Source organism: Plectropomus leopardus, chromosome 1, assembly GCF_008729295.1.
Source record: "Plectropomus leopardus isolate mb chromosome 1, YSFRI_Pleo_2.0, whole genome shotgun sequence".
Lineage (NCBI taxonomy): Eukaryota > Metazoa > Chordata > Actinopteri > Perciformes > Serranidae > Plectropomus > Plectropomus leopardus.
Genome location: NC_056463.1, coordinates 4,708,448 through 4,735,146, shown reverse-complemented (window position 1 = coordinate 4,735,146; position 26,699 = coordinate 4,708,448). Strand labels below are relative to the sequence as shown.

The 26,699-nt window shown below is 37.8% G+C and overlaps 1 protein-coding gene across 2 annotated transcripts; it reads right to left on the bottom strand.

Moving 5' to 3' along the window:
* Window positions 1-281: 281 nt before the first annotated feature.
* On the bottom strand, window positions 282-25,962 carry hsd17b12b (hydroxysteroid (17-beta) dehydrogenase 12b). 2 transcript variants are annotated; one of them, XM_042490729.1, is made up of 11 exons: window positions 25,645-25,962; window positions 16,044-16,090; window positions 14,280-14,355; window positions 13,438-13,545; window positions 13,065-13,129; window positions 12,276-12,320; window positions 11,434-11,468; window positions 9,642-9,723; window positions 7,949-8,014; window positions 6,592-6,751; window positions 282-2,383 (listed from the first exon to the last, which is right to left on the bottom strand). In XM_042490729.1, the coding sequence occupies exons 1-11, from the start codon at window positions 25,820-25,822 to the stop codon at window positions 2,295-2,297; spliced, it is 951 nt and encodes a 316-aa protein (XP_042346663.1). In that variant the 5' UTR covers window positions 25,823-25,962; the 3' UTR covers window positions 282-2,294. The 2 variants fall into 2 exon arrangements, with proteins under 2 accessions (XP_042346663.1, XP_042346655.1); XM_042490721.1 differs by having other exon boundaries at window positions 6,602-6,751; window positions 25,645-25,961.
* Between the last annotated feature and the right edge of the window lie 737 nt (window positions 25,963-26,699).

Here is a 26,699-nt window from a genome sequence, read left to right as displayed (position 1 = left end):
GTTTGTCCGGTCGATTCTGTAGTAGATATGAACGGCTCTTTCTAAGGTAATGAAAAGATTCTTCTTATTTTTAGGTTATATCTCCCTAAATCCCACAAGCTGGACCTTTAAATTGTTCAACGATAACTTTGTAACTCTCTTGGTAACTGACGATCCCCTAGGGGTCGCAGATCCCCAGTTGGGGGACCTAAAAAGGCCCTAAATCTTATAGCGATGTGATTCAAAAAACAAGTGACAAGAAAGGTGAAACTGAGCATGAGAAGTCACAAAAGACAGATGACTGAAGTTATTTGAATTGATATTTATTGATGGCTGGAAGGACAAATGCAATGTTCTGCTTTCAAACAGCATGCACTGCAGGTATTAGGGGTACGTCCGATACCTAATGCCATTACCCTTGAGAGAAGCACTTAGAACTAAAGTCGGTCCCCTGCTGCTGCAAAAAGTTAGCATGAGTGAAATGTCAGGTACAACTTTTACAAAGAAGTTATTACAGTATGACTTAAAGCTGGCGTCTGAGCCAAGACAAGTGGAATATGAGACCGCTACTCTATGAACACACAAACATACATGTAGCTTTCACAAGACATTTCATTGGTTTGGTTTGACATTTTAGTAAATCCAACAATAGACTGAATCACAGTGATGTTGCACTAACAACAACTATCACTTCTGGGTAGACAACTGACAATTTGTTTCCATTGCGGCGCTATGTGAAATCAGTTTATTTCTGTTGTCATTTTCAGCCGTAACTAACATTTAAAGATGTAGTGTTGAACACAACCAATCTGATGTTTCTGCTTATTTTATGTATTCTGTTGCTTTGAAAACACCTTTGATAAACCACATCTACCAGCGCGGAAGCTGCAAAACGGTTTTAAAAACATCAGTATTATTGGAAGCGTATGCTATATTTGAATATTTTCTCTGCTTTATCTTACAAATTAACCAGCAACTCTCTTGTAAAATTACTGTTTTTGTCAATGGAGCCTGGTGGTGTTGATATAAAGGCTTCAATTCCCCACCGGAAAATGCGGTCTGATGCCAAAAAACTGTGAAAATATTCTAAAAACAGCAAACACTTAAACTGATAGTGTTTTTTTTTTTTTACTGGGCCTTTTTTAGGTGGCTAAAAACTAACACAGAGGCAGTCTTTGCTCAGCTGTGATTGATTTTAAATGACATTTGCAAGGATTTTCTACCCAGAAGTTATTGTGAATAAATATTGTGATTGGGTCTAAACAGGTTAAAAAAACAAAACAAAAAAACAAAAAATGATTAACGTAGATGTGACACAATTACTGTCACACACAAACAATCAGCCAACTCATTATACCGGGATCAAGTGTATTTTGAAAGGATTTTAAGAAATTGTGGCTAGAAAGTTGTGCCAAACAATAACAGACAGATGTAAGAATGAATCTGAAAAGTTCGTAAACAAAGCACACATTTTCATACCCCACCGAAACTTCTCCTTCTTTGCCGGTTATTAATCTACAAAGACTCCCCTCTATTTTATTTATTCATTTTTTTTATTTTAACAGATAAAATTCAGTTTGGTTAAATCAAACATGCAGTCCCTTCACCACAACATCAATACTTAGGAGAAATATTAAGATGAAAAAAACAGAGTTGAAGAGGAAAGATGTAAAAGAGAGCTTTGAAAACTTTTGATATGAAATGAAAGCAAAAAATGTCAAAAAAGGAGGAATTATGGAAGCTATTAATATCACAAAAAACCCATTTGCACCTTTTAAATCTTAAGAAAACATTAAGTGCTCCAGAAAGTGTTAACAGCGAGTTAGGTACCACCTCCAGTGTTCTACTAAACTGTTTTAAGCTCGTCAACAGAGCTAAAAGCTGGTCCACACACTCCCAGGACGCCCGAACATACACACAAATTCACCTCCGACCTCGCATCCAAATCATCTATATCCTTAATTTTTGATCATGTTTTGCAGACAGATGGGCAGCTCGGGGAATCGTTTTTAGTTTCCATGTTAGTGTTCCATTCATTAAAGCTGATCACTCGATGCAGAGCGCCACTTTGTTCTGTATTTTTCACACGACTGTTTTGGACTGAATACATGTAACGGCAACCGTGACCAGATGCTGCCTCACATCATCTATGACGGGGAGTATCAGAGGGAAGAGGGACTGAGATGTTTGCCCAGAAACTGTCACATTTTCTCTTCACGGTCCATGATGATGGTGGTCGGACGAGTCGTTAACACAGCCGGTCCCCCTCTGTCTGTTCCCGCCGCTGCTGATCTGTCTAACCCTGCTTCTGCTTCTTAAGGTAACGAGCGCGCTGGGACAAACCCATCCCCATCACGTGGCTGTTGAGGATCTTGGCAGGGAGCAGAGCTGTAGTCACCCAGCCCTACAGAGGGAAATTACATGGTCAGCTGGTGGCATTTACAAATAACAGATTAGCATTCATTATTAATTTCCAACCCACAGGAGCAACAACTGTGGCAAGTGAGTTCGTGCAAAGGAAAATTCAGGGGATTGGGCTGTTTTAGTGCCTCTAACAGCCATTCTGGCACACACAGTAGCTGCACATTTTACAGGTACCTCTACAAATAATTTCTATTTCCAAACCTTATTTTAAAGGTGTACAATTGAGCAGAAATTGAATATGATGTAATAAATTTGTTCTCTCTAGTGTATAATCTCCTGAAAATAACAATCACTGTGTTTTTATAACCTGAGAATGAGCTGCTTGTATCTAAACAGGCAGCAGGTCCTCGTCTACGGGGATCGTCATGTTGAACCGCCATGTTTCTCCAGTAGCCCAGAACATTTTTTCACATTTTTGCCAATACTGAACGATCAGGCTATTGAAAATGGGTGCACTGTGACCCTGAACTTTGCAGCCAGCTCCAGAACAGCAGAAATACTTTGATGTCTTGTTTCAAGTTCTCCACAAGCAAATCTGGCAGCAAAACATAATAATAATCTATTATGAACAATATTTTACACATTATATATGATCTGAGTATGATAAAAATGCTTACACGTTTGTTAGCTTTGTCTAAACAGGGAGCGATAGAGAAAAGCAGACACACAAGCAAACAGAGACAGAGCTCTACATGTGATCGGAAAAGAGTAGAACCGCAGAACTGCTGACCGGCGCAGAGATAGCGCTTCTGGCTTGAACAGACAGGCGACTGCAACAATTGAAATATCGAAGCACTTTAATGTCCAGTGTAAACATGGCATGATTTGGCTCCTGGTAAAAACCTCCTGAACACCTGGATCAGAAATCAGGTGAGTGCACATTAGAATGTGCTAAGCTAGCGGCCCAAACAGTGACAAAAAAACACTAATTTGTAACATGAAACTGCTTTTCTTCAGTGGTCTTACCTGCTTAAATCACCTTCTCTGTTTGTTTTGGAGAGAAAGAGACCTCTGCGGACAATTTGGCTCCCAGTAAAAAAACTCCTGAACAATGAGCACTGAAGAAATCCTAACTGGGAGAAGTTTCAGCTGGTTGAAATCTGAAATCCTCACCACTAGATTTCACTAAATTCCCCTAAATCTCACACACTGCTCCTTTAATCCTTATCTTAGCGATGCTATCAAAAGCTGTAAAGTAGACCCCACACACCAAATGGACTTGAACTAACATGCGATATATAACAATTAGCGATTATTTTCCTCATGCAATTGGTGTAAATATCCTTTTTAACTGCTGAGTTTTCCATCATGTTATTTTTAATATTTATATTGTTCTTTTTGCTTTGTTTATCTGGTACATACCTTGCTGCTGTAACAGTGTAAATCTCTGTGTTGTGGACCTAATAAAGGATTATCTTATCTTAAATTCACCACAATACTTTTTTACATATTGCACATCAGCCGGTTTCAAAACAGAGCCATAAAATCTTTTCTGCTTTAGCCATAATGTCAGTTAACAAGAGCTTCCCATAAACACTGTGGCAACTGATTTTGTTCTGAAGAATCTCCCACTGTTTTTAATCTTTGTAAGTAAGGAGCAGTTTTATGAAGCATCATAAATGGTTCTTTCATTGACTTACTATTTTTAATTAATTATCAACAGATTTCCTATTAATTTTCATTTATCTTGGTAACTTACTTAAAAGCTGAATTTGATTTTTTTTTAATTAATACACACCAATCAGGCACAACAATTTAAACCACTGAGAGGTGAAGTGAATAACATTGATCATCTCATTACAATGCAATGTTCTGCTGGGAAACCTTTGGTCTTAATTAGCATAGGTGATCGCCCCACAAATCCCTATAAAGGGCATCAGACTGCACACACACAGAGACTGAAGATGAGGAAAAGTTGAGAGAATTAATTCCCAAGTTAAAGTCTGAACTAGACTTCTGTTCTGAAGTGAAGGTGCTTTGGCAGGAAGTGGACACCAACCAAGTTGAAATATTTTGTAGCTTCACGAGTGGATTTAAAACAACACAAAAAGATGTATGGGATGTCAAACATGCGTTAATCAACCACCTGACCTGCAAAGTTTGTGCTTTATAGTTGCATAATTATCAGGACTGAGGACAGAGAAAAGTGCCATCAAGGAGGGCATGTATGTGTTTCAAGAGAGAGACCGAGAGAGGGGGAGAGAAGGTGAAGGTGGACTATTTCACACATTATTTCTGTAACCTATTAATAACTTACTTTGAACTCTGATTTTCTGACTTTCTTCTGATGTATTTAGACAAATAACTTAATTTAAATAATGGTAAATCCATACATTATATTGTATGTTCCCCTTTTAGTTAAAATTAGGAACTACATAATGTGGTGCATCTTCCCTTTAGGGTCAAGTATGGTTTATCGCAGAGTGATATGACAGACATGAAGTGACGAATCACCTTACTGTGTGTTCAGTTGTTGTCCTACTGATGATCTTTAAGTGACCTTTACTTCTATATCAATTTACTTTTATTAATGTCGATCTTTTATGATGAAATCTTAATTAAGCACCCCAGAAAAATAGAAACAAACAGCGCTACAGCCAAGATGGAAGGACATCTGTTGCGGTTTATGAGCACATAGAAGGTTTCAGATTAAATGAATAAAAAATGGTGTATTGTGGATTATAACTGGATTATGACTGGGAGATTATCAGATAATGAGAGCAGATGTTACTGGTATGCAGTTTGTGATTTGTGGTGAAATGTAAAGGTAGCTGACAGGGAAGATCTGTGCCCAGGTAACGCCGACGGCAAAATATCTGTCGGCTGCGCGGGACGCACAAAGGCTTTCACATCCTGAACGATTTATTGACCACCTGTATTCTGTAACGGATGATGTTGCTATTTATATCAATAAAGGTGATTGTTGATATTCAGGTCACACAGTTCAACACAACCTGGAAGGAGAGAATGACTGTAATTCTGTGTAACCTCTTTAAAATGAAGACACCTCCTGGTAAAATTCTGAACGTGCGCCTCTGTGTCATTTTTTTTTCGGATGCTCGTGTCTCTACAGAGTAATTACAGTGTTAGGATGCAGGCAATACTGCAGGGTAGTGGAGCATCCCACTCCATTATTTCAGAGGATGTTTACCTTGTGATAGATGCTTTAGCAACTGTTGACACAACATTAATTCAGTGAATGGAGATGAGCATGTTGGAAGCTCTTTTGTATGAAGTGAAATTGCAGCCTGATGAGGTTTCTGTCCTGTTGCCATGACAGACCTCGACTCTTCTGTTACTGCTCAGAGAAACAGGTCGTGTTAAAATGGTGTCACTCTTATGTGTTCTCCTACCTTTTACTGCCTTCAGATACTCAAAGGTACATTTTAGTTGCTCATGCTGGTTATATAAATTGATGATAATGTGCAGAGGAAGATGCGGCCTGCAGTGGGACTTTAAGTAGAGCTGAAGCACTTTCAGCAGATCTTGAGTCTGAGTGGTTAGTTTAATGTACATGCATATGATAAAACAGTGGGCAGGTTTCCATGACAGAGCTGTGCAAAACTTATTTTTGAAATGTCGATAAAACACAATTGTGATATGACTGCGTTTCAAATGAGAGATGTTTTGCAACTTCTGCTCTCGCGATAACTTTCCAAGAAGCATGGTGACAGATGTGCAAAACATTAGCAGGTTTATTTCTATTGCAGCCACCGCACGAGCCGCCATTACTTCCAATTGAAGGTGATGGCGTGTTGTGTGAGCGATAATGGAAAGGCAAGCCCCTTATATGTGGGAGCAAACACGTTTAAGGGAATTTTGTGGATAAGTTTTACATACAACTTGAAAAACAAAAGTTGGATTATTCTGCACTACTTGTGTGCAAGTTTGTAAACAAACATTTTGACAAAATTTTGCTGTTAAACACAGCAGCCTATGACTTCAATTCAAGTTTTGTTTTTTTTCACTGTGAAAGACTGCGAGAAAAACAAAGTTTCATCACAAATTCAGCTTAACACAGTCATTTGGGGGGGGTATTTGTTAAGTTTGGTTGACGGGTGAATATCTTGTTATTTTAGAAACAGGCAGATACTTTTAGTGAAAGTCAAGACGAAGTCCAAAGTGAAGATTGAAAAAGGATACATGGCATGTATTTCCATTAGACTCTTTGCTCCTAGCGTTACATACCAAGACTTACCATAATGGCATGCGGCAGGTAGCCATTGGTCTGGGTCTGTAGCCCCACAGTGTTGAGCTCAGCTGACACGTACCGCTCTGGGCTGGGTTTGTCCAGCGTAGCCCGCCGGATTTTACTCAGCTTGGTCGCAACAAAAAATGGTAGAACACTCTGAGAGAGAAAACAGGAAAAAAAGAGTTTATAAAGTATATATCGAAAAATCTGTCTAGTTTCATAACATACATGTCCAGTGTGTAAGATATAGGGAATTATATTGGCAAAAATGGAATTTAATATAATAAGTATGTTTTCTTTAGTGTATTACTGCCTGAAAATAAGATTTGTGGGTTGTTTTTTTTTACCCTAGAATGAGCCGTTTCTGTCTACATAGGGAGCAGGTCCATGTCTACAACCTATGCACATGCATATATATTTGTATATGTAATATACTTCTTTAAAATGTAGACAAATGAGTTGGGGAGAATATTTAATAAGTGCAAACTTCTTCCTGCTCCTTTTCGGGCATGTCAATGCTTATAAATGAAATAATTGGAACATGCGTTTCACTTTATTCTGCATATTTGTTGGAACTGATTTAACTTTTTGTTTGTTTATTTTTGTCTTTTCACATGTAGATTTTCATTCATTCATTCATTCAAAAGAGGTTGCCGTGTTTCACTGCCATGTTTCTACACTGGCCCAGAAAAGACAAACCAAACACTGGTTCTCGAAATGGCCTTTTGCATTTTCACATTGGCCAAAGTAGTTAGAAGCCTTTGCGATGAGCAGTGTCCGAAACATGAAACTGCTTTATTTAGCGTTTTTACCAGTTTTAATCACCGGTTGTATTTGTTGCAGAGAAAGAGACCTCTGCAGATAATTCAGATTCTGGTAAAAAGAAACCTCCTGAATGTCTGGATCAGAAATAAGGTGAGCACAAATTAATTTATCTGAGAAAGAAGGAGAGCACTCATGGCAGGCACTAGGGGAGCTGCCTGTTCACAACATGCAAAACAGCGTAGAAGAAACACTGATTTATAATGAGAGGCTTTGTTTATTTTTTTAATTGGCTTTAATCTCCTGGTCTGTTTGTTTGAGAGAGGAAGAGACCACTGTGGATAATTCAGCTCCCGGCAAAAACCTGCTGAACTACCAACACTGAAAGAACCCAAAGTTTCAGCAAGTTGCAATGTGAGATCCTCAGCAACAGATTCCACTAAATCACCCTAAATCTCACACATTATTCCTTTAAAATATCAACACAGTTCTGAGACATTTATTTTTCTTGAGCCTTAATTCTCAAAAAAAAGGACTTTAGTTACGAACAACTAAACTGGGCTTGCAGCAGAATGTTGTTCTTTGATTTACCTGGATAATAATGCCTTTGCGCTTGTATTCAGCCTGCAGTCCTCGTGAAAAGAAGTCCACAAATGCCTATAAAAGAAAAGTCAGCTCATTAAGGCCAAAGCTAGAATTCCAGTAAGAAAAGCATGGCACCAAACATCCAAACGCCAAAAAAATCAGAACATATTCAAGACAAAATCTGCAGAGAAAAAAGTAGCAAAAAAGGAAAGATGCACAAAGAGTTCATGTCCATTGTGCTTTCACAGTGTTAATGGTAGGTGTAATGACCTGAGATGATCGTTAAATTGAGCATTAAAGTAAAGATTTACCCTAGATGGATTTTAGATGCTCTTGTAGCGGAGACACAGGGACTTAGTAGATAAACATGACCCAGTATTAAGACAGCAGCAAATTAATCAGCTGAAAGTGTGAACAGCAGGCTGTTTTTAAGCTAACAAACACACATGAGACGGTTATAAAACATTATGATGCCACATGCTCCTATAAACATTTTTAATTGGTGCACTACCTCGGGACCTGAGTTAGTCATCGACTTATTTATATCCAACAATTAAAACAGGAAATATGAAAAAAAGGGCAATGCAAGTTGAACTATAGTGTCCATCGTCATCAGCAGATAAATTTTGTCCCGTATGTTGGTGGATTATTACCAGTGGTTCCCAACTGGCCCAGCCACTGAGTCCAGCTTTCTCCTCAGTCATTACTTAAAAGGTCAGCACATAAGAGGAATTACCACATATTCCATTGAATTTGATAAAATATATTTTAAAAAAAACATGGGCTTACAACAGAATAAAGTAATACATATTGCAAGAATAAAGTACAATTAGTTAGGCCATCTCTATGATTTGAAGACATTGGGAGCACAGCCCAGAAAAAGAAAATCAAACATTTTTTTTTTAAAAAAGACATACCCGTGGGTTTAAAAGGCATGTGATCTTTAAAGAAATTTTGGCGATAAAAAAAAAAAAAAATTTCTCTGAAAATGTTTTTTTTTCCGATTTTTTTTTCTCCTTTCAACATTTGTTGCTTTTTAAAAACTTTTGGCAATTTTTTTTTCTTTACATTTTTGGTGATTTATTTTTTCTTTAAAGCTTTTTTTTGGCTATTTTATCTTCTCTAAAAATGTTTGGCAATTTTTCTTCTGTTTTCTTTTTTAAAAATACAACATGACTTTCAAACCTGCAAGCCCACCAGAACAAAAGAAACTGCCAAAATGACACCATTTATCACAGCCAGAAACTGCAAAAACATAGATTATTGTTGGATTTAAATTTCCTTTCACGTGGAAAAGATATTTGTAAAAAGATATTTGTAGCTATAGGGATAGAGGGGAGAAAAAAGACAGAGAAGAAAAACAACCACACCCCTCCTCTGATAAATAAAGAACAGTCCCTTAGGCATAATCGCACTTCAAGATAAAAGCTCTGTGCTGCACATTCACTGCACAAAATAAAGTGTGTTTTTCACAACACTGACATGGTGACTAGTCACTTGTGGTCCACTCGGAATGGACACGCGGCCTACTTTTGGACAGCAACGCACCAGTTGGGAACAACTGGATTATACAGAGCAACACGTGGGCATAGATGTATTTTTCCACACAATATTAATATAGTGTAAGCCGTTTATGATGCCGGGATGCATCTACAGATAACACTTGAAGAGAAGGTCATTTGTCATGTATTGCAATTACCTTGGAGGCAGAGTAGACAGTGAGGAGAGGGACTGGGTACATCCCGCTGGCAGACGAGATGTTGAGGATGGCGCCCGTCTTTCTGCAAACACAAGGGAGACGTGCAACAAACACTTCAGCCTGAAATCAATTCCACAATCATACAAGAACATGGTACCATATGGGCTTTCTGAGCTGAAGCAAAACAGCTCTTGTTGTACATCAAAGAAAAGCTGGGGGATATTGATCAAAGATACTGTAACATCAATACCTAAATGTTTACAAGCTGACAGCACTTTTTGCTCTGGCCTGTGGCGCTTTCATAGAATATTCAATCTAACACAGAGGTGGATGATGTTTTGAAAAAAATATATAATTTTCTTTGTGTATGTGAAGTCCAAGAAAGTGAAGGCTTTCAGTCTTAAATCCACTCAGCTACAACAACAAAAAAACATCAAAGAATCGTATAAATCAGCTGTAATGCAGACTTTAAGATGTGCAATTCCATTCACAACAACAACAACAACAACTAAATTACAGGCTGTGAAGAATGCATCATAAAAGCGATTACATTTCCCCAGAAGTATAATAATTCTGTTAATTAAAACTCCTCTGTTGTTAAGAACTATTGCAAAAACAAACTGTGTGAAAGTCAAACATGTTATATTCATGCACACATCAGTTTCTCCCACAGAATTATAATCTTTGTGTGGCGGTAGCTGCAGATGAGGAGTGTGGGTTTTTTTTGTTCTTTGTTCCACGTTTGCATCTCTTTGTAATATTCTGTGTTTCTTTTCTAAATTTGGACATCTTAGAGGAAGAACATCAGTTCTTTTTTTCCTCAGCAGCAGTTTGTGGGGTTTGAGTTGCAGGGTTGACAATTAATCGGTCAATGAGGCCAGAGCTGATCAGATCAGAGGCGAGTGAACGCAAACTTTTCGACCCAGCAGCACTATGAACGGTTAGCTCCACTTCCACCGTATCTGGCGCTCTGCAGCTCCCTCTGTGCCCAGAGTACACTCTGTGCTCCAAAAGTGTGGTGCAATGAATAACCTAACAGTACGTATATTCCAGTTGCACTATAAATGAACGGTTCAGCTCCAAAAATGGAAAATAAACACATGGTTGCAGATGTAGCAGGCTGCGACAAATTAATGAACTTATGTGTGTGAAATGCTTCACATATTTCAGTGTAAAACTGTTAAATTATAGGTAAATTTTGTCAAAAATCTTTTTTGTTCACTGTCAACTGATGTTTTATGTGCTATGACTAATAATATAGCCTAAATCAATATCACTATATTATTAATATTAGAATTTCTTTTGCAAAATTTATATCAAAATTATAAAAAAAATACAACATAAAATATGATTTAAAGAAAACCTTTCTTCTGTGCAGTGATAAGGCTGGGGATGTAGTTTGGTAGAGAGAAAATAGTTCCTAAATGAGACAGCTTGCAACAAGGTCCATGGATTATCTTTTGTAACCAGGTCATGATTTCTGGAAACACTGCTGTTGAATTTTTCAACTGCTCTTTTGGCGCTTTGAGCAACATAAGCGAGTATCATCAAGTTCCATTATAGTGGAGAGAAGGCAGACATCTCTACAGCCGGTATCTCCAACACTCGGCAACTCACATCAAAAATAATCTAGATTGATAAATGGTACGACAGGGAAGACTAAAAATGTGTCTTTTTAAATTTGGGTTGAACTGCCCCTTTAATGCCTTTGTGCTGATGTTAATTACGGACAATTCACAGACATCAGTAACATATTAACACATTAGTTACTGCTAAAGTCAAACAAACTTACCTCTCCACCATTCGAGGTAAAACGATACGCGTCATCTGCAAAAGCAACAGAGAGACGAAACGAGAGAGAAAGTGACAAGTGTGAGGAACAGAGTGAAAGCATTACACAGACAAAAGTCTTTTTTAATCTGTGTGGGTGGTGGACAAGTGTGCGGAGGTGTGCATGAACATTTGTAAACGAGTGCGTGCGTGGGTTGTGTGTGGAGAGTTGGTGGTCCAGGAGGGAAGACAAAAGAGAAGGGGAATGATAATGATAGCAGAGGGAGCAGTTCAGAGAAATATTGAACGACATAAATTAAGTGTAAAGAGAGTAGGTGGACTTTAGCTGTTGCTCTGGGAACCGCCGAACGCGGAGACGAGGGACAAAAGTGACTTACTACGCTTTGTGTCACTGTGCTGCGTGTGTGTAGCTTTATTGGTCTGCGGGACTACCTGACACTGCAGCTCAAACTATCTCAGTGTTTTGAATCCACTTGGACAAACTTAATTACTCGAAGGCAACCGAGACATCACCGTGAGACATAGGACAAACATTTACAAGTCAATATCCACAGAGTCCACGAGTCCATGATGTGCAAACTGGAACACTAGGGGTCTCCGATTTGAGTATTTGAGAACATTGTCACACCTCTTAAACTTATTATTTAATATCATTATTTTTGAGGAAAAAATGGTACCATTGCAGTGCCAATATTCAAGAAAAAAATGCCAGATTAATAAATAATAATAATAATAATAATAATAAATACTTCTGCATTATCATATGTTTTCTTCTTTGACATCCTTTTCTTTGTTGAATCATAAAGTCTTAATTAAATAAACATTTGAAATAATAACACTCACCTGGCACACTGACGTTATGTTGATGTTGACCATGGTGTCGATGAACTGAAACAAGACGATCAGGAGCATTACCACGACTTGGTTCATGTGGTTGTGTATTCACTAACACACATCATTATTAAAAATTGTTACATTTATTTGTTCAAGTAACGACTGCAGGCATTAAAGATATTATCTTGCAATTTGTTAAAGCACGAGATGGTAGAGAGAAATTATTTGGTGAAACTTCTAAAGGCTGTGGTGGCTAATGTTTGATAACTTTGGGTATAATTACAATACTTAAGGTATTGTAATTATGACTCGGTCTGTAGTGGAGCTTGATTTATCAACTGAAATGCAATACAATACATGTTATGCAGTGTTCCTACAGCTTAAGGCATAATTGATTTAAGATTTTTTAAGACTTTTTTTAAAATCTGAATGAAACTTAAGACCAATTTTACAATAATCGAAAAAACAAAACAAAACAAACTAAAAAATAAAAAAACTGGGGATTATGGACAGTTTTGCTAAAATGTTTATTTCAATTTAAAACCTGATTTTTGTTGGTTCCTCTTCCCTGATTTGCCTAAAGTTAATGCGAGAGGCATTTGGTCTCATTTTTAGATTAATGAATTCAATGCCTTTTAAGATTTTTCAAGGATCTGTGGGAACCCTGTTATGGGATATGCTATTATTGCCACTTTTAGTCTTTTTAGACAAGCTTATAAATGTTTCAAAAACATGCTTGTATGTTATCATCATTTTCACATTCATGAAAAACAGGATAATAAAAAACCTTCAACTTACAGTGTCGAGATTGGGGACATTGAGGAAAAATTCAGGGTAAGAGTAGGATATTCCAACATTGTTCACTGTTAAAAAAGAGAAAAATAACATTAAAAATACTGCATAATGTGAAAATGATGGATGACAGGAAGATTACATTTGTGTAATGTGCCGTTCAGAGTGTTATTCCTCCTTCCAATCTTAGGAGGGCAGCAAAGGGCTGGAAAAGCCAGGATAAATTAACCTTCATGATTACATGAAAAACTTAACACAGTAGACTTTACAGCACTGCTGATGTCTGTAGGCGCTGATTTCGACTGAATTTGCCATCTCATGCCCAACTGATTAAATTTGACAAAATGTGACGTGCCCTAAGCACCTGCGGCAGTCTTACCCAAAACTCCAATCTCCAGTCCTGCAAGTCCATCTTCAATCTTAGAGTAGATATCTACGGCGCTGAAGTCCGCTGCGATGGTTTTGGTCTCCACGCCACATTTGCTCGCTGAGGGCACAAAACATTTGCATAAAATATAAATATATGAGAAAGAAGCAATGAAATACAGTATATCTGTGCCTACTTATTTAAAGTGTTTTATGAATGGCCACACGGTTAACAAATAGTCACTTGGAAAGGGAAGACCGTAGCAGAGGAAAAAATAATTAAACCCTGAAATAATCCTTCTTCATCAATGAGGATATCCCTCCCTTAAGAGGAAGCTTTCATTTAATTGGACAGATTCACTTTCAGCTCCGGCAGGAGGCTTTACTGCCTCATAACCGAGAGCAGAGGAGTCCTGCTGACTCTTCGCTCTCTAAAAAGCTCACTTGTGGAAAACACGCAATTCAGTGCAATATCATTTAGTCATTTCGGCGTATTGGATGATCACACGGTGCAATATGGATGCAACGTTTCCGGTTCAGGATGAATGAGGCCGAACAGCAGCATGGATCATTAAGACTGAACTCCGCTCCCGCAGCCGTCATACTTAACACATGAAATACATTCGTCTTGTGCCTTTGGACCACAGGTACTGCTGATTTCCCCCGACTGCAACATGTAGGATTAGTTTCATTGATGGATTAAATATATTGAGCTACAGTATTTCACCATGATTTATGTGCAACTCATCTAAAAAAATCTTCCTTTTGTTTTCATTTTCAATGTCAGCCAACATGTTTGTCTGCATTTACGCTGCATGATTAAATAATAAATTAATAAATATTCATACAACGCACCGATGGCCTTGGATACGTCATCCAGCTTCTCCTGAGAGCGGCTGATCAGCACGATGGCAAAGCCTCTGCGGGCAAGCTGCAAACACACAAAAAAACACGTCAACAAATGTGTGCACATGGACTATTTTAGGAAAGACTTTGCAGATATTAATAGAGCAGAAGTGGCATTAAACAAAAGTAGTATGCTTGAAAAAAAAGAGTTTTATCACTGTGTGGTCCTAGAACTGTAAACTTGTAAACTTGATTTGTAGTTTCTGTTGGGAGCATTTCAAACATCATAAAGGTGTATTTTTTTTTGAGTCTAAAGATTTGAGCGTCTGCCTCTAAAGTGAACTTACTTTACAAGTTTCTGTATTCAGATTAATGCCTTTAAGATTATTTTCACAAGCTGCAATGTGAAAAATCACATTTGGTCCGCCTGCACGATCACGCAAAAATGATGTTACCCGCGAGTCTTTGGAAACACTATGAACACAGTCGAATAAACAACCTCGTGAATAACCTACTGATCAGTTCCCACTAAAGACGGCTCTGAGCTCTCCCAGCGTCCGACAAACAGTATAAATGCTGGACTCTGCAACCACCACTAAATCAACAAAATACATAATCTGGATCATTTTTCTGTCTGGTGTCATGCTCACTTTTTTTAAAGTAATCATTTCAATTATTTTAGAAGATATGCACTATGTTTGTTTTTTGCTTTTCAGACATTGTTTTTTCTCCTATTTATTTATGTACTTATTGAACTTATGTATTATCAGTATTATTATTACCATCTATTTACCTATTTATTTACTTCTGATTTACTTATTTCTCCCTCCTCCTGGTACAAATCTGCACATTTCTCACGCTACATTTATTTATATATTAAAGGGACAGTTCAGGATATTTGAAGTGGGGCTGTTTGAGATATTTATACCGATCAACCAAAACATTAGAAACAGTGGCTGGTGTAGTGAAATTATCACTGATCATCTCACATTACAATGCAATGTTCTGCTGGGAAACCTCGAGTCCTGGAGTTCATGTGGATGCCACTTGATGCCATCCAATGCCAGACCGCAAAAACTGCTCAGGAATGACCCGAGGAACGTGACAAAGAGCTCCAGCGCCCCACCTGGCCTCCAAATTCCCCAGATCCCAATCTGACAGAGCATTTATGGGACGTCCTAGTACCCCAGAGGTACCCGTGATACTCAGCGGGGCCTCCTTGGATAGGAGTTGGCTTGACATGTCAGGGCATGGACACGGGACTCCTGGGGGTGTCCTGTGGTGTCTGGCACCAGGGCGCTGGTGGCATATCCTTTAGGATCTGTGGATTACGAGGAGGGGTACCAGCACGTCCCATGGATGCTTGATCAGATTGGGATCAGGGGGCCTTGGAGGCCAGGCAGATGGGTTGAGCGTGTCCGGTGGCATCCACATGAATTCCAGGACCCAGAGTTTCCCAGCAGAACATTGCATTGTAAAAAGATGATCACTGAAATCAAATGAAGCTTGAAGGCATGAATGCTCAAATCTGTGGAGCGCAGTTTACATAAGGCTAAATGTCCAGGCTGCAAGAAACAGATATTTCAGGTAATCACAAAAACAAACTTCAATGTTCATGCTCACTAGGCCAACATTTACAGGCACAAAGACTTTATGAATGATTTAATATTCTGATGTGTTTGAGAAAGTCCACTAAACTCCCTCTCTCTCTCTCGTTAGGGTCAGGGGTTGATTAGGATTAGAGCCTCTGTTGTTTTAGGTTAGGGATCTTACCTCCTCTGCATAAGCTTTTCCAATCCCATCTGTGGCTCCAGTCACAACTAAAAGGGAAAACAGGACAAAGAGAGACTTAATTACAAAATACAAAGTATATTCTGTTCTAAATCAAATATAAAAACAGTGTTAAATACAGAAATAGTGTATTTTTTGTATTCAGAAAAATTCACAGAAATACAAGCTGCTGTATAGATTCTGTGCATGAACGTAAAACCGGGGCTCAATTGGTCCATTCATTAAAACTGAGTACAGGAAGTTACACTGTCTTTGTGCATTTTTATACTCTACATAAATTACAAATAAGCATCAGGATGAATCCATAGCACAGGATGAAAAATTCATATGGATGAATTGATGGAAAAAAAGACCACAGACAACAAACGGTGAGAGAAGCAATATACTGAACACAAAGAGGTCATTAAACGCTGAATATTGATCGTTTGTCACTGAAAAGTGGTCAGTGGCCAAAAGTATGTGGACACCATCTGATTGCTGCACATTAATACCTCAACAAAATCATTAATCTACTGCTGTAACAGCCACCGCTCTTCCAGGAAGATGATTTTTCTTTATCTTTTTTGGTGTTAAATGAATGCATTTATTCATTTAACTATTTATTTATTTATTCATTTAACCTTTCTTTAACAAAGTTGGTCCCATTGAGATTAAGACTCACTTCTTCAAGGGAGACCTGGCCAAGACAGTCACAGTGAAAACACAAGTCACAAGAGACAAAATACAATTCACAAGCACTAAAATCTGCCTTTAAAGAGAATTATCTCTAGGTCAAAAGAGAAAATCCTGGGAGTCTGCTGTGCAACCAGGCAGCCAAAAACATCAACATCCTACAGAATCTGCGGCTAAGTCTTTCACTTTAAATTTAGAAACATTTAATGACATCTTGAGTTTCAAGAAATCAAGATGTAAGCAGAACAGTAGGAGAAAGAAATTTCTACACTGCAGAAAAACTGAGCTTTTCCAGCCTCCGATCATAAGAACAGACAAAGAGCGCCACCTCCAGGAGGCTTTAGCACCACAGACGTCAGGTGATAAAGATGTCAGAGAGCAGTTTGACGGATAAAGTCATCTCTGGAAAGTGCAGCAATGATGGCCGAGCACAAGAAGCTTTAGAAAAATAAAACGCACTGACTTTCAAGGGTAAAGGGCTGGATGTCAGTGCAGATAGATGTACTGCGGGACGAGGTACACGGAGAGCAGTCGAGGTGAATAAGGAGGACAAATAGAGAGAGGAGGAGAGGGGAAAGTTAGGTCCTCTCTGTCATCGGTGGCAGTCGAGCGAACGGATGCCCTGGAACTGCCTGGCACAAACAGCAGCAGCAGCAGCGGCCTATTTTTAGCAATTCCCATCTTTCAGAAGGAACTATTCATCACACCTCTGGCTAAATATAACAAAAAGTGGATGGGAGTGGGATGGAGAGTCAGGGCGTTACGATACGTCCCCGTGTAACCTGGAAGTCCCGGCTTAAAGAACATCTTACGTAAACTTATGCATCGTTGCTCCTCGTAACTTTTTAGGTGGAATTGTGTGTTTTTAATGTTCTGTTCTCAATTTATGTTATTTTGTTCCTTTTTTTTGTTCAAGATCTACTTGTGAGAGCAAAGTGCATTTAACCCTTTGGAACCTTAGAAAACTGATTTTATTTAAATAATAAAAAATATATATATATATATATATATATATATATATATATATATATATAATAATAATTAAAAAAACAAAACATGGGAAAACAGCAATGACAATTGCAAGAAATTAGTAGAAGGTGACATGAAAATGAGCTGAAAATTGGGGTTTTAGGAAATTATCAAAAATCTAGTGAAAAATGTCCAGAAAACTTTATTTATAATTGTGCTAATTTTATATACTTAAAATTATGTTACAGAAAAAAAAGTAGAAAAAAGGTAGTTATATGCACGTAGGTGCAAAGCTATCAAAAAACAGTGTACAAGAGGAAAATGGCAACGCCTGCACACTTTATGCCACACAAGTTTACTCCAACAACTTTTTGATCCTACTTGGATCTTTGTCAGGTCACAATGTTTGAAAAGATGAAACCACGCCTATATTTATACATAATGCATACCAATAGGCCGACAAGCTCTATGGTTGCAAGTGTGGTTAACCATCTGAACCAATAAAGGTGGTAAAACAACTGACAATCAAGAATTAAATAAATTACATAGAAAATACCGAGAAACATGTTAGATCTCCAAGAAGAGGAAAACTCTTCTACTCCAGACAGTTTCTACATCTTCACCCCCTGAACTCTGACACCCAGAGGTTTAAATCAAGAACATGACATTAAACATTTCCTCTAAAATAAATGAAAATGCTTTATTTTGAGGGCTCTTATTGTGTATTATGTTTTTGTAGACTGACACAATAATATATGTGTGAATTTCTTTAACATAAAGAGTTTGTTTGTTAATATAACAGGTGTGTGTCTCCCCTCATTGAAATGTATATTTTCCTTTATTGGAATCTGTTTCTTTTTCCTTTATTGATATTGATCTGTTTTTAAGATGCCTTTTTGTAGGCATGTATTGGAGATCACTTCCTTAACCTTAATTTAATGCAGCTTTGGGCGTAGGTGATGTTGGACTTGTGACATACTTTTTTAATATAAAGAAGAATTTCGTCATGAAGAACTTTGATATAATGTTTTTATTAATTGCAATTGTTTGATGTTTTGTAATACAGCCTTGACATCACTGTTTTTCTTTCCCTGTGTATTTTTTTCTATGTAAGTTATGACATTTGACATTAATTTTCTCTTTTTATCATTGTTGCATTTATAACACTATTTGAGGTTAGACAGGACTATGAAGAAAAAATGGAATACATTAAGGCCACGTTTAAAAAGACTGAGTATCATGATGACTATGATTGTGTTAGTTTTCTTCTTTGGTAGTAGTGTCTTTGTTTTTTTTCTTTAACTTGTTTGTGGCATGTTGATGGTTTGTGACGTGTTGGTAACACGGTTGCATCATGTGTGTATTATTTTAATGTCACGAATCTAATTTTTATTCTGATGGGATTTCTTTTATCATGATAAAGCTGAAACAAATCGCCGAGCGCTACACCTGAACATGAACGTTTCATGAAACCGTTGCCGCAACGTCTGATACAAATAATCCTGGCAGAGAAGTTTATTTTAGGCAAATCTTTTGTTCTTTTGACAATACTATAAATTCTTTTACGCGTCTGTCAATCTACCCTTTGCTGTAGCCGTGTCCCCTTTGTGTGATCCTCCTAAGCACAGATGATACTGAGGTGCCGAGCATCCTCTCGGGCTGCAGCAGAGCCAAACAGAAGGGAGTGGGGGAGGAAAGAGGAGAGAAAATGACAAACACGAACATGGGGGATCCTGGGGGCAACTAAAAATAGCACAGAGGAGAGGAGGGGAGAGTGATGGGGAGTCTGCAGGCACAGTGATGAGGAAAACATAGGCTGGGTATTTTTAGTTGTTTTAAGAATGAACTGTTTTGCAGTCGGAAAAAAAAAAAGCTTTTACAGCTGAGTGCATTGTTCCCTTCAGTCAAATAAAACAAGGTCTATTTTAGGAACTGCTGTCTTTGGCGAATGTAGGTTAGACTGGCGAGGTGTTCTGATGATGGTGCTACTATGTGTCGCCATTTGGGTGTTTGGTTTAACGGCCAGCATCGTTTTATTGTTTAACATAAGTAGGTGACTGTAATTAGGTTTTTCTTCTCTAAAACTATGGTGCAACCTTCTCATGTTGAAATCTGTATTAAAGGTGAAAGAATTACGAGCCTGAAATGTCAAGCTAAAGCTCAAAGGTCCCTAAAATGATGTAGATCCACTCTTTATCAGCACGAAACCCTAAAAAATGATGGATGCCCCTGATGTTTTTGACGTCTGTTCTGCGTTTATATTTTATGCTGTCATCAACCTAAAAATATATATTTTTAAAAACAAACTTTTTTTAAAATCCTTTAACAAAATCCTCATTTTGAAAAACGTGATTCACCAAATTAAAACATTTTTTTTCATCTTTCTTATGAATAAATGTAATTTATGATGCTAGTAGATCGCAGCCACAAGGGAATAACTCGGATTTTTGTTTTTAGCATAGGAGCTAACTATCAAACAAGAAAAGCAGATCATATCACCGATGCTTTTTAGTTATCACCACTATTATCATTATATGGGCTCCCATTGTGGGTAAATCTCGCAACTGTGCAGAAAAAAACAGAATGTATGGACATGCGAAGAGTGTAAAAAGCCGGCTAAGAATTCAAACGTCAGCTTTGAGGCTCGTGCGTCATGTACTTTGGAGGTAAGTTTCCTAAACCAACTTTCTCCATTTTTAATTAAGTCATCTAGAGTTGACTCGATTGAAATTTGAGATGTAGTTGATAGAAAGTGGACAGAACACCTTCCTGCGATGTCCGCTCCATGTCTCTGCCGATGTCTCTGAATGTCCGTTTGGCTCTCATCCTCCGCCAGTGTCTCCACCAATGTCTCTGAATGTTCGCCCCGTCCTTATTCTCCGCCAGTGTCTCCCCTGGTGTCTGCTCCACTCTCATCCTACACCAGTGTCTCCGAATGTCCGCTCTGTTCTCATTCTCTGCCAGTGTCTCCGCCGATGTCTTCGTTTGTGTCTCCAAATGTCCCCTCCGTCCTCATTCTCCGCTGCTGACTCCGTCGGTGTCTCTGAATGTCCGCTCGGCTCTCATCCTCCACCAGTGTCTCTGCCAGTGGCTTTGCCAGTGTCTCTGAATATCCGCTCTTATTGTCCTTCAGGTGATCTCAATCTCCTCTAGGACACCAAAATGTCTTGATCCGGCCCTGATACTGTCATTTATTACCTTGCTCGCTGCTTACAGTAACCGCTGAACACCAGTGTCAGCGGCCGCCGTCTCCCCCCTCCCTCCTTCTGCTCTGTGTGTGTGACGGGGACATGATAAGAGGACGTGATAAGAGGACACGTTGGACGCGGTTTGAGTTCAGGTGTAGTGAGTTTCCAGCTCGGTTATGCTTAAAGAATAAACTGATATCTGATGTTTGATTCCTTCCAACAACAAGCAGAACAACATGTAAATATGCAGAGATCACAACAGAGCTGTTATTTAGGGACTGTTCTGTAGCTGTGCTGCTTCCTGACATTTTGGGGAATGTTCCTCTTTATAGTTCCACTATAACTCAAACAGAATATTATTTTCGGCATTATTTTTGTATATATCTCACTTAGGAGTCAAAGGGAACCTTTAAGCTTGACAGAAAGAGTGATTTGATGTATATCATGATATATATCGATATTGACTGATATGAAAATAATTATCGGGATAAGACTTTTTTGACTTTTTTAATACTACAAAAAGATCATGAAAATAGTCATTAGTTGCAGCCATAAAGCAATGCAACACTGCACTGTGCAGTACTAGAACAAACAGAATAATGAAATAACTTACTACCATAAGTGCAACTGCAAAAGTGAGAATTATTCTAACAAATAAAACTCAGAAGATTTTGTTTATATTTACATTGTGTCCTGTACTAAAGGGTTTACACTGGATATGATGTCATTATAGAAGCACTGATGGGATTTTAAGGAATTAACCCTTAGCTGGACCTTTTGTTTTTAGATACACATTAATGTCCTATAGCCTGATTTTATATACAGTTATTACATTATAAGACAGCTTTATTAAGAATAACAGACGTATTGTCTCACATAGCAAGACGCCATTTCATGGGGACACCACTACAACGGCTCTCTGTTATACGGCCACAAACTCTCCTTCTCTCGCTCGCTCTCGCTCTCTCACACATACCAGAAAGTGAGAAGTGGGTTCCAGTGAACCTGAATCCCGAGGATCCCGCGCCTCATTCATGAATGGCTCTCGTCCTCCTCTTATATAATCTGGCCGTCCTCTCAATCAAGTCCACTTCACTGAGACAAAGTTTGTGAATGGAAGCGGCAGCAGCCAAGGCCAACGGGCTCCTTTGCCTCATTGGATATTCTGAATCATTTCCAAAAATAAAAACCCCGTCTGACGCGTTTTCCATTTTTAGCTGCACACGAGAAGATCAAAGGCAACTTCAGCACGCATCCCAAAAACATTTGGGTTTCTCTGGCGGGCTGATGCGACTGTGACTGCACACATGGGCCGAAAAAAGACTGCTCCGAATTTTTAGTTGTGAATCTAGACTCTGATAAAAATGGTAAAATACTATATATGTTTGTTTTTTTATCTTGTCTTAATTTTCTGTTCTAATTCAGACTTTAATTGCATTCAAATGTCCTTTTATAATGTGTTTCTTTTGCACGCTATATTGTCTTAATGTTTTTGGTGTTTTATGTAAGACACTTTGAATTGCCTTGTTGCTGAAATGTGCCACATAAATACATCTAATATAATAGTTGCAGATTGGGTAATAGAGGCAACAAATTTAAATAAATATAATATAATAATAATAACAATAACAATAATAATAATAAGGATATTTATTATTATTATTTTTCTCTTTTCGTCTGTCTTTATGTGCACCACGTCCTGAGACTGGTGGGGACAAGAGAATGAAGGCTATCTTATAACTTCCATAACGATTCTCCTGTGTTGGCTGTTAAATAACTCTGAAAAATCAATAAAAGGAATTGGAAAAACAAAAAGACTCGTATACTTTAACTATAATTCACAAAACTAACAGGTGTGGCTGGTCTATCAGCATTTTTTCTGCGTTATGCCGTGAACCTTGCACACACTCGCAAACATGCAGCAATCCCAGCAGTCTGTTCAAACTTCAAGGTTCAGCCAGCGAGCGGGCCGGACAGATGGACAGGATTCAGTCTGATTTGATAATCCCCTCGAGCCATAATCCCATCACACAAGATTTACTACAGTTTACACCCGATGACAAAAAGGCTGATCATTCTCTGCCCATTCTTTATCTGCGGTGGAAAGTGTCTCGGACTGACACGGCAGGCTGCTGTTGCCGGGACAAAGAAGCCATAGTGTGAACAGAGTATATGGAGAAGTAAAGTCAGGCGACTGATAAGTCAGTCAGATCAAATAATGCAAGACAGCTGTGATACGGCTCAGCAGCGCAGTGCAGGGTGTTCATGACACGCAAATCTGCACAATTTAATGTGACAGCTGTACTTAAATTCTATCCTTACAAAGTTTATAATGTTTATTTTTGTTGACATAAATTTGTAAAATCAAGTATATGATTATTTCTGAGGTCATAGTTAAAGTGTTGCTTTGTTATAACTGTAGTTCCCAACCTTTTTCTCCTAAAGCGATCCCCCCCCCCCCCCTTTTTTTTTATCATTGACGACCCCTGACTTAGTGACAAGGGATTTTTCATATCATGTGCATGCGTTGCATAACAATAATAGCATTTAACTTTTGGTATACTACTAGAATAATATAATTAATTGATTATTTCAGTCACTACATACATTTTGCTCCATTAAAAATGACTGTGAAGTGAGATGAACAAAGTTGTTGACAAAGTTTTCCTTTGAGAACATAATTTGCAGTTAAAAAGGTGATAAATCGCAGTAAGCCACAGTTGATTTTATTGCAATACTCAGCATATCATAGCATGTTTAAAATGCAATAATACTGTATTACTACATATGTATCGTGATAATATAGTATTGTGGAGCCTCTGGTGATTCCCACCCCTAGAATAAACCTGAACACAATAACTGCAGTAAAGTTTGTGTAAAACAATACATTTGGATGAATTTTTTGGGCAGATTCTTTTCTTTCACAAAAATGAATGAAATACAGAGATGTCACGACCCCCTGTGGAGCTTTGGCGATGCCCAGGGGGGCCGGGACCCGTAGTTTGGAACCAGTATACAAGAGTGTACTGAAAGGGGGTTTGTAATTTCTTTGTACTTCCTATTTAAACGCTTAGTGTGCAAAATATTTGTAAATTTGACTAAAATATAGTTAATTCTATCACAACTATTGCTCTCAAATTCCTTATGGAAATAAAACTTAGAGCTGTAGACACGCATGAAGTGACAGGAGGTGTAATCCAGTTTTATTATTATTTATTAATTATTTAACTATTACTATTACTGAAAATGTTTAAATTACACTGAGTCAAACAGTAGAAAATCTATGTGCTCTCATGCGTAATGCAGCTCTCTCCTCAACTAAACTGCACATGAAGTCAAGCAGTTAAATAAAGGTCGCACAATTATCAACAGTCAATTTACATGCATTTGTTTTTGTAGCTTTTTACACATTACCCGCCCTTTAAACAATGTATTGAAATCAATTTTTAACTTAATTTAGATTAACTCAAATTTATGAATTGTGACTCTTACAATAGACGTATTCTGTTAAAATCAATAAAAAGCAAATTCAGAAAAAAAATGCGGATTTCGTAAAAAGACTGCAAAGCAACAGGAGCCCTGTAAATATTAAATTACGTATGAGTATAAATATTAAAAGCAGGTGGGTTTTCACACGTGCAGCCCCTCTTGCGGGTCGGTCAAAGGCTTGCAGGCCTCCGTTACTCAGTGGCCTTTTATCTGTGGCTGATAACCTGAAACACTAAAGGAAAAGTGTGAGTTTAAAAACTATTCAATACAAGGAGGCTGTTTGCTGTAGCTGCAAAAGATTAAACACTGAATCACAGTGTTACTGTTGAATTCGGCTGAAGGCTCCTGCACTGATGTGGACAGATGCAACAGACTAACTTTCAGCCAGAAGAGGTCAGTGAACAACAGTGAATTCAAAGCTTCATGTTTCTCTCTCACAGTGACACAAAATGATCCGGGCAAAGTTTTTAAAGCGTGACCATGGAAGGAAGAAGGAAATGAGTGAATGAATTAATCAATAATTTTGAAGAATTATATTTAGGCACTGTATATAACAAATAAAACGTGCTGGAGAATTTGATAAAAAACATTTTTTAGTACCAAAATCAGTCGACCGCTATCCTCTACAGCCTCTGCAGATTTGTCTTGCAACATATCATCGCCTTTAAATGGAAGCATGTTCGACCTCCCGCTCATGATAGGTGCTTAAGAGACATTTTACTGTTTACTGAAAGGTTCTCTTCACTCTTTTGACAAAGAAATTGGAGACCTCTCCTAAATTACACTGTTTCTTTGACCTCCCTGCCTCATTGTAACAACTGAGCTTTTTATTATTATTATTATTATTATTATTATTATTATTATTATTATTTTTGCTTGTCTGTTTTCAGTCATTGTTATATAGTTTTTCCATTTTTTTGGTAATTTTTAACCAAATATTTATTCTTTTTTTTCCTCTAAAGTGGTAAGGTATTGGGAATTTAGGTATCATGAAAACCCAGAAGTAGGAGGAAAAATAAAAAACAATTAAAAAAAAAAAAATGGAAGAATGCTTTGGTGCTCTGTGATTTATAAGCCTCGCATTGTTCTTTCAATAAATAAAATAAAAACAACAAAGTCGCGCCCCTCCCTCCTCTGATAAATAAAGAACAGTCCCTTAATTTCCTCAATGAAAACGTCTTTGTTTACAAAAGCTGCATTTCCGGTTTATATAACGAAACAAAAACATAAATATCTTAGACAGCTGTTGTCATGCAGTTTCTCACCTGCCCATTTTCCCAGCCTGGTCGGTGACACGAGCCGTCCGTTGCCCAGCACCCACACCCTGAAGCCCGCGACCAGCCGGCACGCGGAGCTCAGCGTCAGCCAGGCCGCGGTCAGAGCACCGAGCCAGAACAGCGGAGCCTCCACGGCCCGTAACACCGCCTCCCCGCTGGACGACATGACTCAGCCTCACACACCACCGGCAGTGTCAGCTAAAAACTGTTTACGTCCCAAAACGTTTGCTTTATGTTTTTAAGGAGCGCGGAAGCTGCAGATACATGCGTCAAAAACGGTTGAGAGAGTTACTTCCGCGTCGGACGCTTCCGTATCAGCGTTTAGCTGTCTGTGATTGGCTCCTTTTCTTCTTCGGTTTTTAGTAGCACAGTGATTTAGATCTGAGCTTTACTACCACCAGTGTTTAACACCACAGTCCTCCCTGTCATCAGCCCCGTGTTTATTAATGAAAAAAAAAAAAAAATAACATAATACAACACAGTACAACATAACATTACATATATTAAAATAACATAAAATAAAAACACAATACAACACAGCACAATAAAACATAACATAACAAGTATCAAAATAAAATAAAATTAGAAATAAAACGCAATGCAACACAGCACAACAAAACACCACACAACACAACATGAAATAAAGTAAAATAAAATAAAATATCATAAAATAACACAACACAACACAGCACAACATAAACATAACATAACATAACATAAACATAACATAACATAACATAACATAACATAACATAACATAACATGAAATAGAATAGACTAAAATAAAATTACACAATACAACACAACATAACATAACATGAAATAAAATAAAATAAAATAAAAATAAAATACAATACAATACAAACAAAAAAAAAAAAAATGTAGTATAAGATAATTGTGATATGGCATTGCATGAATTTCATGAGATGTTATTTTGTTTTACAATGTATTATTTTCTTACCACTTTTGTTATAAATGTTTTAGAATAATTTCTTTTTATGATAGTTTTAACTCATGAGAGCACCATGAAAAGCTTTAAACTA

Coding starts and splice junctions, on each gene's coding strand:
- hsd17b12b (XM_042490721.1), bottom strand. CDS start 25,822: ATGTCGTCCAGCGGGGAGGCGGTGTTACGGGCCGTGGAGGCTCCGCTG. Junction 13,546..14,279: donor TGACGTATCCAAGGCCATCG/GTGCGTTGTATG, acceptor TTGTGCCCTCAG/CGAGCAAATGTGGCGTGGAG. Junction 2,384..6,601: donor ACCTGCCGCATGCCATTATG/GTAAGTCTTGGT, acceptor TTCCCTCTGTAG/GGCTGGGTGACTACAGCTCT.